Below are 23096 nucleotides of genomic sequence, written 5' to 3'. Positions count from 1 at the left end.
ACTGTATGTATTGCGCAGTGATTTTCACTTGATTGTGCTGCACTTATATGATGTTTTTTCATATTCAGTTCAGGAGGAGCAACATTTAATTAATCTGACTATCATCACGTCATTTTAGCCAGCTGTCAACAATCAGTAATCAACGTATCTATCCAATCAGCATGAGTAAAGGCCTATACAAAAACACAGTCAAATCACCCATATTCCTCGTCAGTTTTTTCAGCATCCCTCCAGCACTCTGTCTCCTCACACTCGTCTGGTTACTTCCTAACCAGAAATACGGGGGGAGTACTTTGGGTTCAGGCCAAATGCCGAGCTCAGAGCCCTCTCCTCGGACAGCACACCAAATACACATACCATTACGCATACTATTATGCATACTATTTACTATCTGATTATTTGTAAGTGTGAACTTGTGAACAGAAGATTATGGAGGCAGCTGACGTTGATGGAGGAATTTGCAGTTTTACTCACAAACTAGAATTCCTGTTCATGAGTGAGGTGAGAACCAGACCTGTTATACCAGCTAACAGATTTTTGTTATAAGAAAATTCTCCAAAATGTTAAAATGTCTGTTTTAAAAGGAATGATGTTCCTGAAACATTCTTTCAAACGTTCAAACACATGCTGTTAACAAGCACAACTACTATTGACGACATCCAGAAACAGCCTTAGATGAAATCAACTGAAGATATAAGACATTAAATCTCTCAAGATCTCATCAGAGCAGGATTAATTAACTCCACAAACAGCTTTACCAGCGTCACTTATTACTAACCAGATTGCATTTATTTCTGTCTTTTAAGAATTAACAGAGGTTTAGATGTTGATTTGTTGAAAATGTTTAGTTTGAGGTCACCATCATGATGATCATTGTTTGCTTTAGTTGGGCTCTTGACCTTTGACTTTTGTTAAGTTACTTTTTTTTTCAGCAATTGCAGTCATTTTCAGAAAACATTTTTGCATTGATTATGATAAAGCAGTTCAGCATGTCTGCTTTAATGGTCAAATAACTGCATTAAAGTGGTTTAAACTTTTTATATAGATTTGTTTACTTACGGAATTGAAGCATAAAAAGAAAGTAATAAAGATAAAAAATAAATAAAAAATAAAGATGATTTATAACAGTGAAGTGTTTTGTGTGTCCAAAACGTTTTTACACCATTGTTGTGTGTCATATGCCGAATGTTTATGTCTGAGTGTATAAATAGCACAAAACTTGGTAATAACAACAGTGTTATTTATACAGACATCAACATTCAGCATATGAAATGCAACAATGGTGTTACAAATGATCTTTATCACGTAAAATTACATACAAAAACAGTTGTTTGAACCATTTTAATACAGTAATTTGTCCGTTATTAAAGCAGACATGTTGATCAAAACATTTTCAACCAAACATCAACATCTAAACTTCTGTTAATTCTCATAAGAACTTCTGTAGACGTGTGACAGAAATAAAGTCAATCTTTATTATCTGATAAGCTGGTAATGCTGTTTGTGTGCCCCCGGAGGGTTTGATTGGCTGCAGGCACAAATCTACGTCAGCTGGCCCTGAGCTAATCTCTGCATTTATTCAACATGTTCCAATAACATTAAGAAAACTGGATATTTTAAAGTTCTCATCACCAAACTGAAAGTTTGGAGAATGTTCTTATAACAAAAATCTGTTAGCTGGGATAAACCTAAAATATACTTAAATTAAATTAATTGAAAAAAATGTACTATCCAAGTAGTAATGTTTGTTATTGTGCAGTTGTGCACACAAAAGTAGTAGCTGTTCAATTAGGTGTGGTTAGTAATACACTACATGCACACCCGTGAGTTTACCGCAAGTCCCGGGGCGAGTATCTCTGTGCGGCATCGGGTCCCTGATGAACGAATAATTGAAAGTATGGGATACCCAGAATCATCAAATATCTAAATTAATACATAACCAATGATTAATTTCTAATTGGAAACACAACCTAAGAATAAGAATCATTTGAAATTGCAGTCAGATTAAACGAGTGAAATTAAGTGAACTTCACAGAGGCGCATACACACGTTAAACGGAATCCGACGGCCTGGGCGAAGGTTTTGGGCCGGTGGGGGGTTCCTTACAATAAACAAATCCAAATTAAACCCTGCGGCTCGTGACGACACATTGATGTCCTAAGACACGAAACGATCGGATTGTATAAATACTGTTCGGTTTCTCGCACAAACCGATCGTTTCGTGTCTTAGGACATCAATGTGCCGTCACGAGCTGCAGGGTTTAATTTGGATTTGTCTATGCATGTTTTTTGACTTATAAATTGTGTTACCATTCACAAGCTTTATACGGCTGACAGACGGCAACGGTTGGAGTTAAAAATCATCATTTGTGTTCTACTGAAGAAACAAAGTCACCTACATCTTGCATGCCCTGGGGGTAAGCAGATAAACATCAAATTTTCATTTTTGGGTGAACTGTCCCTTTAAGTAAACTAACTCATTTTTTAAAGTTAGTAGAACTTAAAATTTTCGTGACAAGTGGGGCGGGGCAGTACAAATTCCTCCACATACCTCTCCAGGGAGCGACCGTCCTGCCGGAACCCACAAAGGCGATCCGATGCTGTAGCTGGCTTGGGAGGCACGGGAGACACAGGAACATCGGAGACGAAGAATAAGCCCATCCTTCTTTGTGGAGATCCTTCAGTTGGGTCTGTTATTCTGTTACGTATGTGCTGTAGAGATGAGGCAAAATACAGAAATCCACAAAATACAGGCTTTATTAATAATCCAGGATCAGAGAGACAGCTTCACATACATGTATCAAACAATATAACAGACAAGGAGCCCTAGTGAAAAAAAAGTATACTAAGTATACTTGCAGCAAGACTAATTATTAGTATATTTCAAGTGTGTTAATGATTAGTTCATTTAAAGTGTGCTATTTTGAAACAACTAATTTTGTACTAAGTATATTTAAGTTGAAATTAAGTAGTATTAAAATACAACTTTAAGTATATTTAGTATACTTATGTGTACTAAATTGGAACAACTTCAAGTATACTTAGTACACTTTAAGTATATGTCTGTGTAGGGACTAATTACATGCTTGATTAGTGATATTAAAGTGTACTTAATTTGTGTTATAAGTATACTTCATTTGTGTTAAAAGTATAATTTTTTGTTATAATATACTTTGCATTATAAGTATACTTTATTTGTGTTATAAGTATACTTTTATTTGTGTTATAAGTATACTTTATTTCTGTTATGAGTACACTTTGTGTTATAAGTACACTTTATTTGTGATTTAAGTACATTACAAAACACAAGCAATATACACTGAATATATTATAGTATATACTGTATGCTCAGTACCTTTGGCTTATTCCAAATATTAAACATTACACACTTTGCAGTCAATAACTATACACTTTGTTATTACTTATACTTTGTATAATATAGTCAACATTTGAAGCGGATCAAAACCATTAATCAAAGTTGTCCTAACTTTTTTGATCCACAAATGTTGACTACTGTACTTTGAATTACATAATCTCACACAATACAGTTGTGCTACTATTTAAATACAGTTTAACACATTTTCCCAAAGTTGAATGCATTTGTTTTTCAAGGCCACTAAATTAAATAAAATATAAGAACATAATGAAGAGACATATTTCATTGACAAATCCAATGGTTTTTATTTAAACTTAATATAGATTCAGCAAAACTTACCATGTTTTTCATTAAAAAAAAAAAATATTGGACCATGGTGACCCTCTATACACAAATACAAATTACACATTATATTCCATTTTCTGATGATCTTCTCATTGTGTCTGATGGCACAATGATGACCGCAGAGACTCGTGAAGAACAGCATCTGTTGACAGAATATACCAAAGATATAAGACCTGTTCAACTCTTTATTCACGTTTACAATAGTCTGTCTAAATCCTACATTGAACCAATACTATTTTTGAACAGTAAATGAGGATTAGCAGCAGGGAACTGTATCAGAATGGCATGTCGATGTTGTTTTCGGTACATAGTCAAGCATAAAACACTTTATGAATTAATATCGTACAGAATAGGGGCCGATTTGACCAATCATATATGAATGTTTTGGTGCTGCATACAAACATGTGCCATAAAACACCACACAAAAACTCAAAAAGGAGATTATCAAGCCGAAATATCGCTCTCCGTTTGTTAAAGAAAAGAAAATAAAGTTTGTTAACTGGTAGACTACAGCTTACCTCCCAATAGCAGCACTTTTCTCCGGTTCTTTCAGGATCGCGTAGGCCATTAGATTAGCCGGTTGTCGTCGCCATCACGGTCAGTCTGTGATGTCACTTGATTGAACTGGTCAGAATCCCCAAGATTGAGCGATGTATTGCGCTTTCAGTGTTTTATTAAATAAATTATACATTGCGACATTATACTTCACCTGAGTGACTGAGCGAGGGGATTCAGATGACGACCGTGACGTCAGCAGCTGTGATGGCCGAAGGCAGTGAGCAACAAAATCTGATTGGTCACAGACCAAGTTGAAGAGACATTTGAATTCCTATAAGTTTAACCACTCAACATATTTTTTCGCATTACTTGTGCTGCTGGTGTGTTGTTTAATATAGATTTGTGTGTACGATTGTAAAATGATTCTGCCAGTGTAAACTTAATAAACATTTACACTTATTGGAAATTGTATAGACTACACTGCATATACTAAATGGGCTTGTAATGCATTAGTCATACTGAAATAAATAGCACAAGTAATATAATGAATTCCAAGGATGAAGAAGTAAACTTAAAAAACCCCCTCAAATTTAACATTAGATACACTACAACTTCAGGATATTAAATAATGTATTTTTTAAATATACTTTCAGTGCATTGTTACAATGAACATTTTCAGCACACTGTTAAAATATACCTCAAATATATTTTTATAAAGTGCAAATAAATACACTTTTAAAAAATAAACTGAACTTACACTTCAAGTATATTTTTCTAAAATATATTTTTAGAAAATATACTAAAGTACAATTATTTTAAAGTGTGTTAAAAGTTGCATTGTGAAAATATGATACTAATATACTTTTTATATATTTAAAGATAGTACATTTTTTGTTAGTATATTTGCAGTGTACTATAGAAAAAGGGAATATATTTAAAATACAATAAAGTATACATTTTTTTCACTAGGGAGTGCAGGGAGTGAGTCCAACTTAAAGGGAGTGCTGACGAGGACAAACAGGTGCTGGGAATCCGGGGAGATGGCGGGAAGACTGATGAGGGAAGTGCAGACAGGTGTGGAGAACAGAAGGATGCTGGGAACTGGAGTCCGGGAAGGCGTGATTGTGACACCGGTCAGTAGTGGTGAGAATTTACCGACAGTGGCCCAAGGGGGACAAACCACAAACCACCGACAGGGTATTGGGCACCCAAGGCTCATCAATGCATGAGGGCAACTAAGGCCCATCTGGTCATTTTGCAGACCAGCAACATTGTTGCAGACCAAGTACACCACTTCATGACAATGGTGTTCTCTGGTGGAAGTGGCCTGTTGCACTCTGTCACACATTGTTCAGGAATGGTTTGAAGAACATCATGAAGAGCTGGATGGTGCCCTGGCTTCCAAATTCTCCAGATCTCAATCCAACTGAGCATCTGCAGAATGTGATGGAACAAGTTCGATCCACAGCAGCTCCACTTTGCAACCTACAGGACTTTGTAGGATCTGCTTGCTAATTTGCTGATGTATCTGCTTGAAAATGAATACATGACATTAGCTAACTGGATGATCTGTATCATCTTAGAACTGCACATTTCTGCAATATTACTTTGACACAGTCACCTGACAACAGATTATTCTTAATTGTAACATAGAAACAAGCATGCTTTAAAAACTATATCAGGGTTTTTCCTGCATTGAAAATATTTTGGTGGCCACCAAAATTTGCTGATAAAAGTTGTCAGCTTGGCGGACTGCTCGGCTAGCGGAATTTGCCAAAATCCCATGTTCGCATCTAGCTAGCTAAAAACACGAGCTCCCGCTAACAATCCAAGGTTCTGTTCAACCGAGGGAAGAATGAATTTCTCCCTTCACACAGATTCATTGAGCTTTGTTAAGTCAACATAAATGCGGGGATCGCCAGACTTTTTAGGCACCACGACAATGCCTGCGCACCACTCTGTGGGTTCTTCCACCCTGCTAATGACTCCCATTCGCTCCATGCGTTGTAGCTCATTTTTAACTTTTGGCATGAGTGGAAGTGGAATGTGGAGTGGAGTTTTGAGGGAAAATGGAACTGCTCCTGGGCTCAATTTAATGGTGTATGGCCTCTGTAACAGTCCTAGCCCACTGCACAGCTTTGGATAGCGTTCCTGTAGAGTGTGAATGCTTATGCCATCAACACGTGTGACAAAACCCAGTTTGGTGATGGCAGGTCTGCCTAGCAGTGGCCAATGAAGACTCTTAACAACATACACATCCTCTAATGTATGTTTGTCTCCTTTCTGAAGCAGCATGTTTGAAACTCCGATCACGCTGAGTGGTGAGCATCTGGGTCCAAGTAAGGGCTTGGTCACTCTCCGGAGTGCTGGTTTGTTGCCTTCTTTGAATACGTCATGGAACACATGGTCTGGCATAACAGTGACATCAGCACCTGTGTTGATTTTGAACTGTACTTCACAGTCCTTTTGGGGCCCGCTGCGCACCCGGGCCCTGCCCGCATCGCAAGTGGGCCCCTGGCGATGAAGTGTCTCGTCAGGATGCTATATTATACATTCATTTTTAACCCATAATAATAAAACCGATTTAAATGACGTTCTTCTCGTTTTATTAATTTGAGGCCGTTTCTATTGCGTTATTTTGATGACAAATGTGAGAGAACATAATTGTAACATGAGAGTAGAGCGCAAATTTCTCTGTTTTCTCTCAGGCGGATATCTTTCACTAGGCAATTCACAATGACGTGCATGCGTTCTCATAATGGTCTCACGGCTCATGCTCTCGCTCACATACGTGTGCGAGCTCAAGCCTTGTCCTGTGCACTCCGAGTGAACCTTCTTGCTCTTTCTTTAGAAATTGTTTTCTCACCTTGAATTAATGTTGCCGTAAACTTTCAACCACCAGACTCTCGATTAAATGAAGAATAGCACCGTATAGGCTAGGGGAGCGCGGTGCACAACCTAACGCAAACAGTTAGTAACACAGATATCACTGAACATTTACAACGCAAAAGTAAATTTCTAAAGTTATTTTTTTCCATCTCTGTTTTTTTTTTTGTGTTTATTTAAAATAAGACAAATCTGATATTATTTAATCTTATTTAACAGTTGAGACTGTTATTTAATGCTAACCAGCAAATCCCAGTTGTGCAGATGGGGTGCTATTATAGCCTATTCTATAGCCTAATTTTATAAATTCTTTTGAGAAACCATGAGAAAAGGGCGACTAATGACTCACAGTCAATCTTCAGAAATTATGAATTATTATATTTTTAACTAGCCTACGCTGTATAGCCTAGCTGTATGATGTGTTTGCTATCAAACTCAAAACATTGTATAGGCTATTTTTAATGATTAAAAATGCCATTTTTTATTATTTTTGTATTAATTAATTTTTTGGACATAATGTTTTAGTTTAGATATTTTTTATTATATAAGGTAACATTTTAAGCTGTCATTTGGTCATGTTAATCTTAATGCGCCTCACCTTTGGGGCATGTTGTCACAATTCACTTCTAAGAAAAAAGTATCCTATAGGCTATAGAAATTATAAGGACTCACCTTTTCGTTTCATGAGATAGGCCTAGCATTTGCGATCTGATTTGTTTTTGCCAGTTCTCAGTTATTAAAGTCTATATAGTTATTTTGAGATAAATGCTTATAAATATGTATTTATTGAATTATTTTATTTAGTGATCTATCAGTTCATCAGATCTTCTATGATGTGTGGGCACACATCGACAGAAACATTGGAAACATCAAATTAAATGCGCTGAGTTTGAAATTGTAAATCACACGTCATTCACATTCTACCACTTATTGTTGACTATTTATAGGCCTACACCCCTAAATGTTCCCGTTTCTCTCGTTACACCCCATGACTCTTCAGCTCGCAGGTGACGATGAGCTGTATGTCAAAGCAAAACGTCTGTCTGACCACTACAACAGGGACATAGGATTTATGCTTCCTGCACAACTACTGTCTTTCAGGGCCTGTTTTAGAGCCGAAATTGCTCAGCAGTCCTCAGTCTACCAACTTGCCAAGATGCTGATTGTGGATCATCACTCCATAACTTCCTCCTATGGTGAGGTGTGCACTGCCCTGCTATTATTTTTGACATTACCTGTGTCAGTGGCAGCACCCGAACGCTCCTTCTCCAAATTAAAACTGATAAAGACTTATCTGAGGAGCAGCATGAGTCAGGAGAGGTTGAGCGGGCTGGCTATTTTATCCATTGAGCGCACCAGAGCCCGTGAAATGGACATTAAGGACATTGTCGATGATTTTGCTCAGCGAAAGGCTCGTCGGACGCAACTCAAATAGGCACAGATACTTTTCAAAGGATTCAGTGCACCTTATAAGCTGCCATGCCCCTGGCTGTTATTATTTTAGGGCCACTTCATTGTGTGTATGTGCTTGTGGATTTTAAATTGTTTGTGTGTTTAAGTTCATTTAACACAAAAAGTAGCAATACACAGCTGCAAAAATAAATAAAGTTGAATTAACGTATTTGATTTCCATTGTTGTCCTTGATTTAAAAAAAAAAATAGATTAGTGTCAATGATTCATTTAGCTTATATCTGCACCCTAATTACATACAAAATTACCTAATTACAAATAAAGTAAATTTTAACACAAAACTCTTCACTCTTATACTGAAATCATCACAGACTGTACCTTGATATAGAAAGGCAACTTATTCCACTTCTTATTACCTGAATATTTAAACAACCTTTGACCATATAATGTCTTACACCTACATTAATATATGCTTCTATAGGGTTCTATAGGGTTCCTTTCTAGACACAAGCGCAGTGTGTTTCTGCTTCATCAACCCTATATATAACTGCAGACAAGGGGGCCCATCGTAATAGCCTGCACTGGGGCCCATCATTATTAAGTTACGCCACTGCTGTAGCGCCTCTGATAGCAGCGACAACGAGCACTCAACATGATTCAAAACAACACATTCTAGCGCCATCGCCTATTATACTCAACTGATAATCAACTAGAGCTGTTTTTTTGTATTACATATCCGTGCGCGAGAGGTTTCAAAAGTGGCGGGACAATATCGACCCTTTCAAAAGTGGTACACTGTAAAAAACTTCTGTAGAAATTACAGTAACTTACTGGCAGCAGGTTGCCAGTAACTTACTGTAAATTGAACTTACAGTAAAATACTCTATTAATAGAGTATTTACAGTACCATTTAACTTGCTGTAAACATATTTACAGTATAGTATTTTTTGCTGTAAAAATACAATAATTTTAAGGTCTTTTCTCTAGAAATATATTTTAATACAATCAAAAATATATAACTTTACGCTGTAAAATTTCCTGTAATTCATTGTCCACTGTTTCTATTTACTATAAAGCTGTACAAATTGTAAATTACTGTATTTTAACAGGTCTCAGTAAATAATAAAAAGACAATGACAACTGTATAACGTTTATAATTTTGTTTTTAATTGTTCAATGTAATACTTGAAATAACATTTTAATATTCTTGCAGACTGAACTTTCAGTTTTCTTCACAAAATCTGATATTCCCCAAGCCTGCAGTAACATTTATACATAAACGTTTAACATTACAGCATTTTAAAACAATTAATGAACAAATTCAGTCATAAGAACAATCTTAAAAACTTTCAAATTTAAAATAACTCTCCGCAGTGGAATGTGTTTGCTCTCATACACTGAAGCAGTGTTAAAGTTAATGAGGTAATTGATTGATGATTGAGTGATGATTGACAATTAGTGGAGACACCTGATGATAATAAGCAGAATCACTGAAGAAACAACAAGAGAAAAAGAGAGACACAACAACTACAACTGACTTCCAGCCATTAAACATTATTACACTTATTATTAACCAGTTTGATTTGATTTCTGTCATACATCAACAAAAGTTCTTACTGAGAATTAACAGATGTTTAGATGTTAATGTTTTAATGAAAGTTTAGTTTGAAGTCACCATGATGGTGAAAAGCATTTCCTTTAGCTGGGCTCTTGACTTTATTAACCTTAATTCTTCTCTGGCTGCTCCAACTTTGTGTTTGTAAAGCACATTTGTTATGGCCAATGAAACTATGATCTGGGCTGTATTTCCCAAAAGTGCTGTGATCAGTTTAGGTTTACAATGCTTTGGGAAACACAGTCATAATGGTTGTTTTCTCATTGTGAAATGGCCAGATTCATTGGTGACATCCAGAATTAACTGGTGATATAGATGTAATGTTATTTCTTTACAGTACATCGCTGTTACCGTTTGAGATCCAGCAGAGCTTTTATAATCTGAAGGTTTTTTTTTTAAACACACACAGACATCAAGAATCAGCATATGACCCTCAACAATGGTGACAATCAAACAAAGTGCTTCATGTTGCAGTGCATGATGGGAGCCACCAATCAAAACGCATCCATGGCTCCCATCATGCATTGCTGCATGAATAAATTATGCAGCTGAATTGTCCTGTAATTTTCATAGATTGTTCATCTTTGCTTTATTTTTCTGTTGTTTTGTTGTGACAGTAGCTTGTTTTGTGATGTTCAGAGTTGATCTGTTTGTCAGTATTTTGTATTTATCGTCACCGTTCTTGAGAATCATATGCTGACTCTTGATGTCTGTGTGTGTTTAAACACTGAAGCTTCAGTGTGTAATGTATTTTTCTTAAAAAAAAAAGTTTCTACTACTGCAGGATCTCAAGCTGTAAAATCACAGGACTACAATCATTAATACAAAAGCTACACATCAAGCATATGGTCAGAGATTTAGACTCTAAACGACATCAGGCCATCACATGATGACAATATCATCACCAAAACATATTGTGACCAGATCATATTTTCTCTGACCATAACAAATGTGCTTTACAAACACAAAGTTGGAGCAATCAGAGAAAAATTAATAATAAAAGGTAAAGAGTCAAGAGCCCGACTAAAGCAAACGCTGCCCTCTTTCATGGTGACTTGAAATGAAACTCCATAAATCATTAATTAACACCTTTTTTCTCTCTTTCCTTCAGTGATTCTGCTTATTATCATCAGGTGTCACCACTAATGTCAATCATCACTCAATCATCAATCAATTATCTCATTAACTTTAACACTGCTTCAGTGTTAATTTTTAACACCCGGTAAGATGGACTCATATATGTACACTTTTAGTTAAACCAAAAATACAAATTATTTTAATAAAAAGCAGGAATATTTGTACACACCTTTGCTGCTGCCTGGTTCTTGCATCGGTGTCTTCCTTTCTTCTTTCTCCAAGCGGAAAAATAAGCCTCTCTGTGATTGGTCAGTTTTCACGCTCATTTGTTTTTACTGTATTTCAGTTTACAGTAAATGAAAAATACTGTATTTTATTGACGCCAATGGGATATTTCCCATAATGCAACTTTTAATACAGTAACATACTGTATAACTGTTTTACAGTAAAATACAGTTCATATTACAGTAAAATACTGTGTAATTTACAGAAATTGCTAACAGTGAAGGTTCAAAAATAAAGACCTGATTTTGTAACTGTTACAGATATGGTTGTAAGCAAACGCACAACAAGGATGATGAAGGCATAACAGTCTTTAATAAATCCACAGGCAAGGGAATCCACAAATGGCAAACATGAAACACAACCATACAATGAACAATACCGAACAATACTGAACTGAAAACACAAGACTTAAATACACAGACAAACAAGGTGGGTAACTGAACACAAATATGATGATGAAGGTGATCAGTTACTATAGTGACAGACTAGTGGCGGGAAATTGTGCAACACAGAAGTCCAAACAGGGTGAACATGTGACAATAACTGGATTTTTGTACATAGAAACTAACAGAATCAACCGGATTCAGAGCTGAGGACAAACAGAAATCATTGAGCCACTATTGTTTCTGAAGAGCATATGCATTTACAAAGAAATGGCCTTGAAAACTAGATTAAATTATTTTCCACATTCTGAAAATTGGTATCTTGAAATAAAATCAGAGTAGCTGAATAAATTACCATTCATTCAACTGTATACCATCATAAATTAGCATGTAGAATATTACAGTTATTCCAAATAAAAAAACTGCGTGGCGAGAAATTGATTGTAAACTGCTAAAGACATATCTTCTTCTTCAACATTTGACCCAGTAATGGTAGCACTTTTTATTTACCTTTCTTTTCTTCGATTTTCCATCTATTTGTGTATTTAAAATACATATATATATATATATATATATATATATATATATATTTTTTTTTTTTTTTTTTTTTTTTTTTTTTTTTTCCTTGCTACGAGCACTTTACTGATTAAACTGTGACTTGACACAGCACTTACATACTGTTGTATTATTTTCTATTATCTATTATCTGTATCTATTATTTTCATTTGTAATTCGCTTTGGAGAAAAGCGTCTGCTAAATGACTAAATGTAAATGTAAATGTAATAAATCCTCAAGCCAAATGCATTTGCTGATGCTAATTGGAGAGTTTACTAAGAGAATAATTGCACATTAAAAGGAAATGTATAATCTAGAGAAGACATATCATATGATTACCCTCCAAACAGAAGATTGACTGTATAGAGGAAGTGCTCTTTCTCTACTCTTTCTACTCTTTCTCTTTCACTGGGAAACTGTGTGTTTGTTAGCCCAGACTTTAACAATGGAGATGAAAACTCAACTCTACTGATCATCACAAATAAATTTACACCACTATTTGAAAAACAAGGTGAAAATAATGCTTTAATATATAATAACATCTGAAAATATTGAAGGTTCTTTTATTGGTTTATAAACACTTCATAACATGACACCTCTATACATTTTCAGACTGTCTGTGGAGATCGTATCGTCACAAATCATAGTTTAAGATCCTCTAGTGCTCTTCTGGCACATTATACAGTAAATCATAAATGATCTTGTGGTATTTCTTTTAGCCGCTATGCTCCAGAAATTAGGAATGTCCAAATGAAGCAAAAGAGGCTTCCAGCATTCATATTTTTAAAAGGTGTGTTAAGACAAATCTTTTTAAAGTTGCTTTTCAATATAACAATATGGTGTGAAGTTGTGTGTAAGTCTGTTTTATGTTTTATTTTACCTTCTGATTCTTATAGTTATTTTATTTCTCGTATTTTATATTGATATTGAGGTCAAACTGTATTGCCAATTTATTTATTTTACATTTATTTGTCTTTTATTCTTGTTTTTGAGTATTTTTATATTGACATTGTGTGAAATTGTATTATTTGTTTTTATGCTTGTGAAGCTGTTTGAGTTTCATTCCATGTGTGAAAAGTGCTATACAAATAAATGTTTATTATTATTATTATTATTATTATTATTATTAAATGAAGAGATAGACAAAATTGTTGGTACCTGATAATAGATGAACCCACAATTTTCTCTTGAATAACTTGAAAGTGACATCCATCGTTGTTTAATCCATATTTTTGATTCAACTGAATATTTTGAATAATAAAACAAATTAAAATGTTATTAGGTCATAAATGATGGACCCTTAACTGTTATATTTTGTTTACAGGCAGTTTCTGTGGCTCTCAGTGAGACTTCTGCTCATTTCAACAGGAAGTTGGGCTCGTTCTTCCTGAATAAACTGCTCCAGCTGTCTCAGGATTGAAGGATCTTTCTCTAAATGTTTCAGCTCTTTACAGATGTTTGATGGATTCAGTTCAGGCCACTTCAGAATAGTCCAGAGTTTTCATGATCAAGTTCCTCTGTGATTCACAGTGGGTATAATGTTTTTTTGTTTGTTTCTTTTTTTGTCTGTAAACATCGAGCTGATGTGACTTTCCTGAAAGCTCCAGTTTTGTCTCATTTGTCAGTTTTTTCTTGTCTGTTTTGTTTTTCTTAGTTCAATGTGCTGCTCTTTAAAGGATGATGATCATTTATTTTCATCATTTGTTCTTCAGTTTCTAATATCTTGTACTTTTGTTTTATAATGGTCCAATAATTGATTCATTTTCGATATTTCATGAAAAAAAAAAAACCCTTGTTTTAACTCAGTCAGCTGCAATTTTACATCAAGAAAATTTCAGCACTCAGCATCTGAATAAAGAGTATTAATTTCTATGAATGGATAAGTGACATTTTTTTGGACATTTATTTATTGCTGTGAAAATTGTGTAAGTTGAGCAGAATTCGTCCTGGAAACTCTTAACAAATGTTGCCAGACAATCAAGCTTTTTTAAGTCTGTTGAAATCTCTTCATGACCTGATAGAAACATCAGTCCAAATACAAACAGACACACATGAACCAACACACTGAATACAGAGACAAATGTGAAATGCGTAAATACAGGAGGAGCTCTGACATCACTGTAGTTCAGAGAGATTCAGAGAAAGTGAAACTAACTTGATCAACAACAATACGGACGCCTGAAACGATCAACCTCTTTAAACAACAGAATATTTATTGAGCCGTTCAAAGAGTCTTGTGGACACATCTGATCCTCACAGGTAATGATAGAAATATAAGAGAGATTGAGCTGAACAGGTTTCTAATGGAAGTGATCTGGTTTCCCTTACGAAAAAGAAGTTTATTCAAGTGTGCAATTAGTATACTTCTTTTAAACAAAAAATAAGAAAGTATACTTTCAGTCTACTCTTTATATACTTCTCAGAAATATACTTTATGTACTTCTGAGATATATACTCAAAATTGCACTAAAGTATACTTGACAAAAGTCTAAGTATATTTGGCCTATACGTGGACTTGTTTATGGACTCGATCTACTTTAAATAAAAAATAAAAAATTTTTTAACTTACTTATATTTAAGTGTTGATAAAAAGGATTCATGAAGCTAGAATAAAATGTTTTTAAAATGGAAAGAGTTAAAGTACAGTTCAAGGTATTTCAAGTAAACATAGAAGTATGCTTAAAGTGCAAAAATAATATATAAAAAGTAAACTATAAGTGTGATGTCATGTTCACTTAAAGAAAACTTAAAAGTATACTTGCACTAAACTAGCAGTTTACTGAGAGTATATTTCAAAGTGTACTTTCGTATACTAAAAATGTAGCTACTACTAGTATTAAAATAGTAAACTACTAGTATACTAGTATAAGTTCACTTTTAGTACAGATGCAGTACAAATGAGAAACGTAGCTGTGAACTAGTTAAAGTTTACTACTGTTACACTTATAGTACACTTAAACGTATACTTCAATTGGGCCAATTTAGTCCCAAGCGGTATTAAAATAGTACACTTACAAGTTTACTACTAGTACATTGATATTATACTTACTACATAAAGTATACTTAAAAAATATACTTGAACATTACTTTAGTATACCTGATCAAATGAACTTGAAGTATACTAGTTTTTCGTAAGGGTTAGTAGAGTTTATGTTGAACTGGAATGAGTTGAACTGAATCAGGTTAAAGCATGTCAAATACTCAACTACTTTAGTTGTTTACTGCACTGAAATGATATCAGAATTGTATTGCAAATGTCATTTGATTGGTTGTAAAGCAAAGTTTGGTGTTTCTGTCATTTTGTCACATGACAGAAAGATGAAAGAAATAGGAAGTAAATGAGCTGCAGACAGACTGAACACAAACCTGCTAAACTGCAGCTGAAAATCATTTTTACATAAAAATATACATATAAACCATATGCTCTGTACTTTAAAATTATTTAGTGTTAAATAATAATAGTAAATATCCCAAAAATCTGACTTTGGAAGTTTAATTTTAACCTCAGTAACCAAATGAGCACTCAATATTACAAGGAGCAAATCAGTGGTCATAATTTATACTGTGAAATACAGTGTCTTTTTTTTCTTGACAAGGCTTGAAGAGGGAAAAAAATAATGGCAGAATCTTCACCAACATCAACAAAAGAAAGAAAAACCAGGAGACGGAGTAGAGAAGAAGAACCTCCATGTAAGTCAGTAACCAGATGAATGACTTTCACTCTTTTCATATGGTAATATTTTTAAATATATATTCAGGAATGTACAGAAATGGATAATGAAATTATTTCATCTCAAATTAATATTTCTTATTTATTTATTCATCCATCATCTATTTATTTATTTGTTTATTTTGTTTCTTTGTTTATTCCTAACATTATTAAATTCAGTGTTCATGTCAAGTTTGTCCAGACTTTAGACTAGTAGTGTTGGTGATTTATCTTCTTCATTTCACTTTACAGATATGTCATCCTCCGGCGGTCCACTGGCTGAGGAGCTTCAGTGCTCGATATGTCTGGACGTGTTCACTGATCCAGTCAGCACTCCATGTGGACACAACTTCTGCAAGACCTGTCTGAATAAGTGCTGGGACAACAGCCAGACCTGCAACTGTCCACATTGTAAAGAAACATTCAAGATCAGACCTGATCTCAAGATCAATACCACACTCCGAGAGCTTGTAGATCACTATAAAAAGAAAAGTCCTGAGAAAAAACCTGAAGTTCTGAAAAAACCTGAAGTTCTGTGTGACGTCTGTGAGGAAAGAAAGCTGAAAGCCCTGAAGTCGTGTCTGGTGTGTCAGAGCTCTTACTGTGAAACTCACCTGGAGCCTCATTTGAGAGTGGCAGGTTTAAAGAAACACAAACTGATCAATCCTGTGAGGAATCTGGAGAACTATATATGTCAGAAACATGAGAGACCTCTGGAGCTGTTCTGTAGAGATGATCAGACAATCGTGTGTGTGTCCTGCACTGACGGAGATCACAAGAACCACAACACTGTTCCTGTAGAAGAGGAGAGTGAAGAGAAGAAGGTAGAAGTTACTGACAAAACTGATTTTAAAGGACTCTTATCATGAGGAATCACATTTCTTCATTTTGTAAAACAATAAAGTTTATGGAAACATTAAAGGTTTCCTCAGAAGACAGTAAATCTCTGTCATGATGAATGTGTCTGTGTTGTTCTCTGGCTATAGACTCAACTGATGAAGACACAGAAAGACGTGCAGCAGATGATCCAGGACAGAATCAAGAAGATTCAAGACGTCAAACACTCAGCAGAAGTCAGAAAAGTGAGTTCAATTATGTAATTCAGTTTTCTTAAATATTTATTAAATGAGTTAGTTCACTGTTTGTATCAATCTGACTGTATGCGTTTGTTCCAGACAGTCAGTCTGTGTTTTACAGTGTTTTACAGTGATTGTTTCTGCAGGTTACATCAATAGACCAGTAGGTGGCAACATGTGCTGTCTTTGAGTGTATCATCAATCTGAATTGATTTGGTTTAATACTTGTTTAAATGACAGACAGAAACAAACATGGAAACACTGTATGTGTTGCTCCCCAGATAGCAACACTGTGTCTGCCCAGATCCGGCCCACATCTGGCACATGCGGGATGATGATCTGGCCCACATGTGGCAGGAATGATGGCACTTGGGCGGACCGCTCCTGTTTGCCAGATCTGGACCACAAGCAGGCCATAGAAATGCCAAATGTCAGCCAAGAGCAAAGAACTGGACCTTATCTGATCCACAAAATCTCATGTATTATTTATAGAGTCATCTCAGCATTAAAAATCCTGTTATCAAGCAGAATCACTGAAGGAAAGAAGAAAAAAAGAGATGAGCAGAAACACAAGAACTACAACTGACTTCAGTCACAGCCTTAGAGGAAATCAACTAAAGATAAAAGACATTAAATCTCTGAAGATCTGATTAAACAACTCCACAAACAGCATTACCAGCTTCACTTATTACTAACCAGACTGACTTTATTTCTGTCACACGTCTACAGAAGCTCTTACTGAGAATTAACAGAAGTTTAACTCTCATGTTTGTTTCATTTAAGGTTACCATGATGGTGATTGATGTTTCCATTAGTTGGCCTCTTAACTTTATACATATATAACCGTCTTTTCTGACTGCTGTGATAGTGTGTTTATCAAACACATTGGCGGCGGCGGCAGCGGCGATAAAAATTGAAATGAGATCAGGTGTTGATGAATGAATTATGTTGTTTAGATGAAAAAAAAACAGTTTTGCGCTATTAACACACTAACATTACAAACAATGTGTTTCTGTGGCTTGAGCTGTATTACAGATATTTTTATTATTTTTTTTAAAAAAGGTACTTTGAGATGACACACTAAGACATCAAGAATCAGCACATGATTCTCAACTATGGTGACAATCAAAAGCATCATGTAGCCGCAATGCATGCTGGGTACTATAGTATAAAACTCCCAGAATGCATCAGAGCATTATGCAGCTGATCTGATTGTCTAAATATTTTGTTTATTCTCACCATCGTTGAGACATGCTGATTACTGATATCTGTGTTTGTCAAAGTAGTTTTCTATTTTGTGTTTTTATTTATTTTCATCTTCTAACTGATTTCTGCAATACATCTGAATTTCTTTTTGCAGTAACATTTATATTCAATTATTATGACTTCAGTGAAGCAGTCAATTTCATGATGATTACAAAATCATCAATAGTTAACAATGATCACATGATCATGCTTCAGTTTTCTTTGCTACTGCTAATGTGTTTGACAGAAACACTACCACAGCAGCCAGAGAAGACAAATATATATGTTAAAAGTTAAGAGGCCAACTAATGGAAACATCAATCACCATCATGGTAACCTGAAATGAAACAAACATGAGAGTTAAACTTCTGTTAATTCTCAATAAGAGCTTCTGTAGACGTGTGACAGAAATAAAGTCAGTCTGGTTAGTGATAAGTGAAGCTGGTAATGCTGTTTGTGGAGTTGTTTAATCAGATCTATCAGATCAGAGATTTCATGTCTTTTATCTTTAGTTGATTTCCTCTAAGGCTGTGACTGAAGTCAGTTGTAGTTCTTGTGTTTCTGCTCATCTCTGTTTCTGTTTCCCTCTTTCCTTCAGTGATTCTGCTTGATAACAGGATTGTTAATGCTGAGATGACTCTATAAATAATATATCAATATTTTGTGGATCAGATAAGGTCCAGTTCTTTGCTCTTGGCTGACATTTGGCATTTTTGTGGCCTGCTTGTGGTCCAGATCTGGCAAACAGGAGCGGTCCGCCCAAGTGCCATCATTCCTGCCACATGTGGGCCAGATCATCATCCCGCATGTGCCAGATGTGGGCCGGATCTGGGCCGACACAGTGTTGCTATCTGGGTCAGACATGTTCAACAATTGCTTCTGCTGCAGTTTTGTTTTGAAGTTGGAACAATGCAAAAATACACAAAGCTTTCAATACTGTGTCTATAATGTAATTTACTTAATAAAATTTGTGTTTAGTGAATTGCTGTATAAAAGTACTATTGCAATTATGATTGCATGATTTTTTTTAATCTGTTTTTACTTTAATAACTTAAAGTAATAGCAGCACGTAACACCTCTCCTCAACAAGACACATGATTTGAGGAATCATTCAGTGCAAACTACAGGATGAAGTTATTTTGAAAATCCTCTAAAAACACTGAAGCAGAGCAATAAAAACACTGATTCTTATCTTATCAAATGCTGCTGATAATTAGTTGATCGTTCTGGTTGAACAGAGAAACACAGAGAAGGAGAAAGCAGCCCGTGTCGAGCTCTTCACCGATCTGATCCGCTCCATTGAGAGATGTCAGACTGAACTGCTGGAGATGATGGAGGAGCAGCAGAAAGCAGCAGAGAAACAGGAGGAAGAGCTCATTGAAGAGCTGGAGCAGGAGATCACTGAGCTAAAGATGAGAAACACTGAGCTGGAGCAACTCTCACACACTGAAGATCACCTCCACCTCCTACAGGTCAGTCAACATCTCTCTGATCAATGATAATGCAGTATATGACACCATAACACTCCCCATGCTGAAGGATTTCTCCTCTCTCCTGCTGTAGATTTACTCATCCCTGTATAGATCTAGAAACACCAGGAACTGGTCTGAGATCAGTGTGAAGACTGATGAGAGTCTGGAGACTCTGAGGAGAGCTCTGACTCGACTGCAGGACACTCTACAGGAGAAACTAACACAAACTGGTACGACAATATCAAATACACTGTACAGATACATATATTTATTATCCATATTCTCACAGTGTAAAAACATTGTGGAGTAAAGAGGACATGGACCATGTGCAGACAGACTTCAGCTTTTCAGCTTTCAAATTTTGTATGTTTTATTACGAAATTCAAACAATAAATACAGTTTTGGCGCTCTTAAAATGGCGACATATTGCTGTAGTTCAAGCGGCACGTGAACCGATCATCTCTTCCTCTTTAGTTACAGCACAAAATAAACACGAATGAACATCAGATGTTGAAAGAACCAGTACAACTTACTGAAATGATCATGTCTCGTGTAATTGGTCAGTGAGTGTTTCAACAGTTTCAAAAATGCACTATATTATTAATTATATTTTTATTCTAATACCAGTAAAAGCTTTTATTATAACTTCATTATTTTAAAAATGTCCTGAAATGTAATGTTATACAAATCAGTTGTTAATTAACCTTTAATAATGTAACATTACTAGCTGACAGGCTTCCCTGTATAACGTTAGTTGAGAAAGATTTTTTTTTCCTTTAGAAAAAAATATATTCATGTATATACCCAAATGAATTAATATTAAATCAAGATTGAAATCAAATCTTGAAATTTGTGTCAATATCACTCCCTCCCTCCAATTCTAACTCAAAAGTTGTCTGCCCTGTTTTTATATAGTAAAAAGAATCAGGGATGAAGAATGAGTCTGATTCAAGCTGAAATAAGAATGTGATCATGTGTGTAAAAACAGTGAAAAACAATAAATGAGTGAGATACGAGAGTTACAAAGTTACTCAAGTGTTCCTCTGTGTTGTCTGAGGATAAACATTGTATTTCAGAGTCATTAAGACACTTTAAATCACAGTATTCATACTAGGGTAAGCGAAACTCTAATGGACTTCTTTAAATAGATAATCAACTGAAACAAATTAGACATCAAAACTTGTAAATTACAGTTTCGTATGAAATTTAATGAATTTAAATAACCTTTACAATAAATGAGAGACGAGAGTTAGTAGTTACTCAATCGTTGCTCTGTGTTGTCTGAGGATGAGCTGCAGTTGTCATGGTAACACCCAGAATTTATAAAAATGCAGCTGAAAACTCATAATACATTAAAGTGAATAAAAAAATAGAAATATACATATGTAGATTAAAAATAAAATATATACAAATAATTTAATATTTTGTGACTCTAACTCGATGGTCACATTATCATCATCAGCTCACAGTTCTTCTTGAAGAGAGACGGTCATTTTCAGCTCTAATTTCAGAAAACAATATAAAACATTAATATTCTCTCAGACAATCAAATGAATAAACATAATGTGTTTAAGAGGCAGATTTGATCTTCATGAGAAGAGGGATGTGTGTGAAATATCAGGCCTGAAGCTCCAAAAACGTAACAGTGCTAAAAAACACACATTGATCAGATAAAACATGATGTTGTACACGATTCTTTAAATATAACCTTAAATCTTGTCTATAATTCCACACATAAACATGTCAAAGATCTGACGATGTTTTATTGTCATGTGACTCTACAGATCTGAAGAGGATGCAGCAGTATGAAGGTACAGTGTGTGTCTGAACTACACTAGATTACATTCATATACTCACAGCTTCATTACTGACCTACAGGATGATTAAACACTGATTAAATATTGAAACATCATCAAAAAATATCTGTATTGTGATTCATATTCTGTGTTTTCTCAGTGGATGTGACTCTGGATCCTGATACAGCTCATCCTTCTCTCATCCTGTCTGATGATGGAAAACAAGTGACATGTGGAGACAAAAGACAGAAACTCCCAGACAAACCAGAGAGATTTGATTACTGTCCCTGTGTTCTGGGAAAGGAGGGATTCTCCTCAGGGAGATTTTATTTTGAGGTGCAGGTGAAGGAAAAGACTAAATGGCTTTTAGGAGTGGCCAGAGAATCCATTAACAGGAAGGGAAATATCACACTGAGACCCAGTAATGGATTCTGGACTGTGATTATGAGGAATGGGAATGAATATAAAGCCTGTGCTGGTCCTCCTGTCTCTCTGTGTCTGAGAGTGAAGCCGCAGTGGGTCGGTGTGTTTGTGGATTATGAGGAGGGTCTGGTCTCCTTTTATGATGTGGAGTCCAGCTCTCATATCTACTCTTTCACTGGTCAGTCTTTCACTGGGAAACTCTATCCATATTTTAGTCCAGAATTTAATGATGGAGGTAAAAACTCAACTCCACTGATCATCACACCTGTCAAATACAGTAAATGAATGTATACCCCTAATATGAAATACTTGATGATAATAATGCTTCATGTAATAATGTTTAAAAACATTAAAAATGTGTGTATTCTTACTCAGGAAGATAATCATTTGTTGTAGCTGTTTTACATCAAAGTGATATAGCATCTGAATAAAGACATGATTTTGTACTTTTAATTGATTAATTGTTGTTTTTGTTTTATTGTGACTAATATTAACCTACATGATTACCTCAACAATTAATTGAGTTTAACTTAAAGGTGCCCTAGAACCCTTTTTCACAAGATGTAATATAAGTCTAAGGTGTCCCCTGAATGTATCAGTGAAGTTTCAGCTTAAAATACCCCATAGATTTTTTATTATTAGATTTTTTATTATTACATTTTTTATCTGCCTATTTTGGGGCATAATTAAATATGTGAGCGCGACCCCTTTAAATGCACATGCTCCCCGCCCCCAAGCTTGCAACTCTATAATACATTGCATAAACAAAGTTCACACAGCTAATATAACCCTCAAAATGGATCTTTACAAAGTGTTCGTCATGCAGCATACCCGATTATATTTATTTGGATGTTTATTTGATTCTGAATGAGTTTGATAGTGCTCCATGGCTAACATTACACACTGTTGGAGAGATTTATAAAGAATGAAGTTGTGTTTATGA

The 23096-nt window shown here is 35.2% G+C and overlaps 1 protein-coding gene across 2 annotated transcripts; it reads left to right on the top strand.

The window, feature by feature from the left end:
• The first annotated feature begins 14547 nt into the window (after positions 1 to 14547).
• On the top strand, positions 14548 to 22560 carry LOC125268419 (E3 ubiquitin-protein ligase TRIM39-like). 2 transcript variants are annotated; one of them, XM_048190608.1, is made up of 8 exons: positions 14548 to 14691; positions 16029 to 16122; positions 16394 to 16965; positions 17128 to 17223; positions 19701 to 19934; positions 20026 to 20164; positions 21719 to 21745; positions 21891 to 22560. In XM_048190608.1, the coding sequence occupies exons 2-8, from the start codon at positions 16050 to 16052 to the stop codon at positions 22436 to 22438; spliced, it is 1689 nt and encodes a 562-aa protein (XP_048046565.1). In that variant the 5' UTR covers positions 14548 to 14691; positions 16029 to 16049; the 3' UTR covers positions 22439 to 22560. The 2 variants fall into 2 exon arrangements, with proteins under 2 accessions (XP_048046565.1, XP_048046566.1); XM_048190609.1 differs by having other exon boundaries at positions 14552 to 14691; positions 16057 to 16122; positions 21891 to 22559.
• Positions 22561 to 23096: the final 536 nt, after the last annotated feature.

This window comes from Megalobrama amblycephala, linkage group LG5, assembly GCF_018812025.1.
Source record: "Megalobrama amblycephala isolate DHTTF-2021 linkage group LG5, ASM1881202v1, whole genome shotgun sequence".
In the NCBI taxonomy this organism is placed as follows: Eukaryota; Metazoa; Chordata; class Actinopteri; order Cypriniformes; family Xenocyprididae; genus Megalobrama; species Megalobrama amblycephala.
This window is presented reverse-complemented; position numbering and strand designations above follow the sequence as displayed.

Bases quoted from the DNA above. Each gene is read 5' to 3' on its own strand.
- LOC125268419 (XM_048190608.1), top strand. From the start codon at position 16,050: ATGGCAGAATCTTCACCAACATCAACAAAAGAAAGAAAAACCAGGAGA. The intron at 16,123-16,393 runs GTAAGTCAGTAA...TTCACTTTACAG, and splicing joins TAGAGAAGAAGAACCTCCAT to ATATGTCATCCTCCGGCGGT. The intron at 17,224-19,700 runs GTGAGTTCAATT...CTGGTTGAACAG, and splicing joins ACTCAGCAGAAGTCAGAAAA to AGAAACACAGAGAAGGAGAA.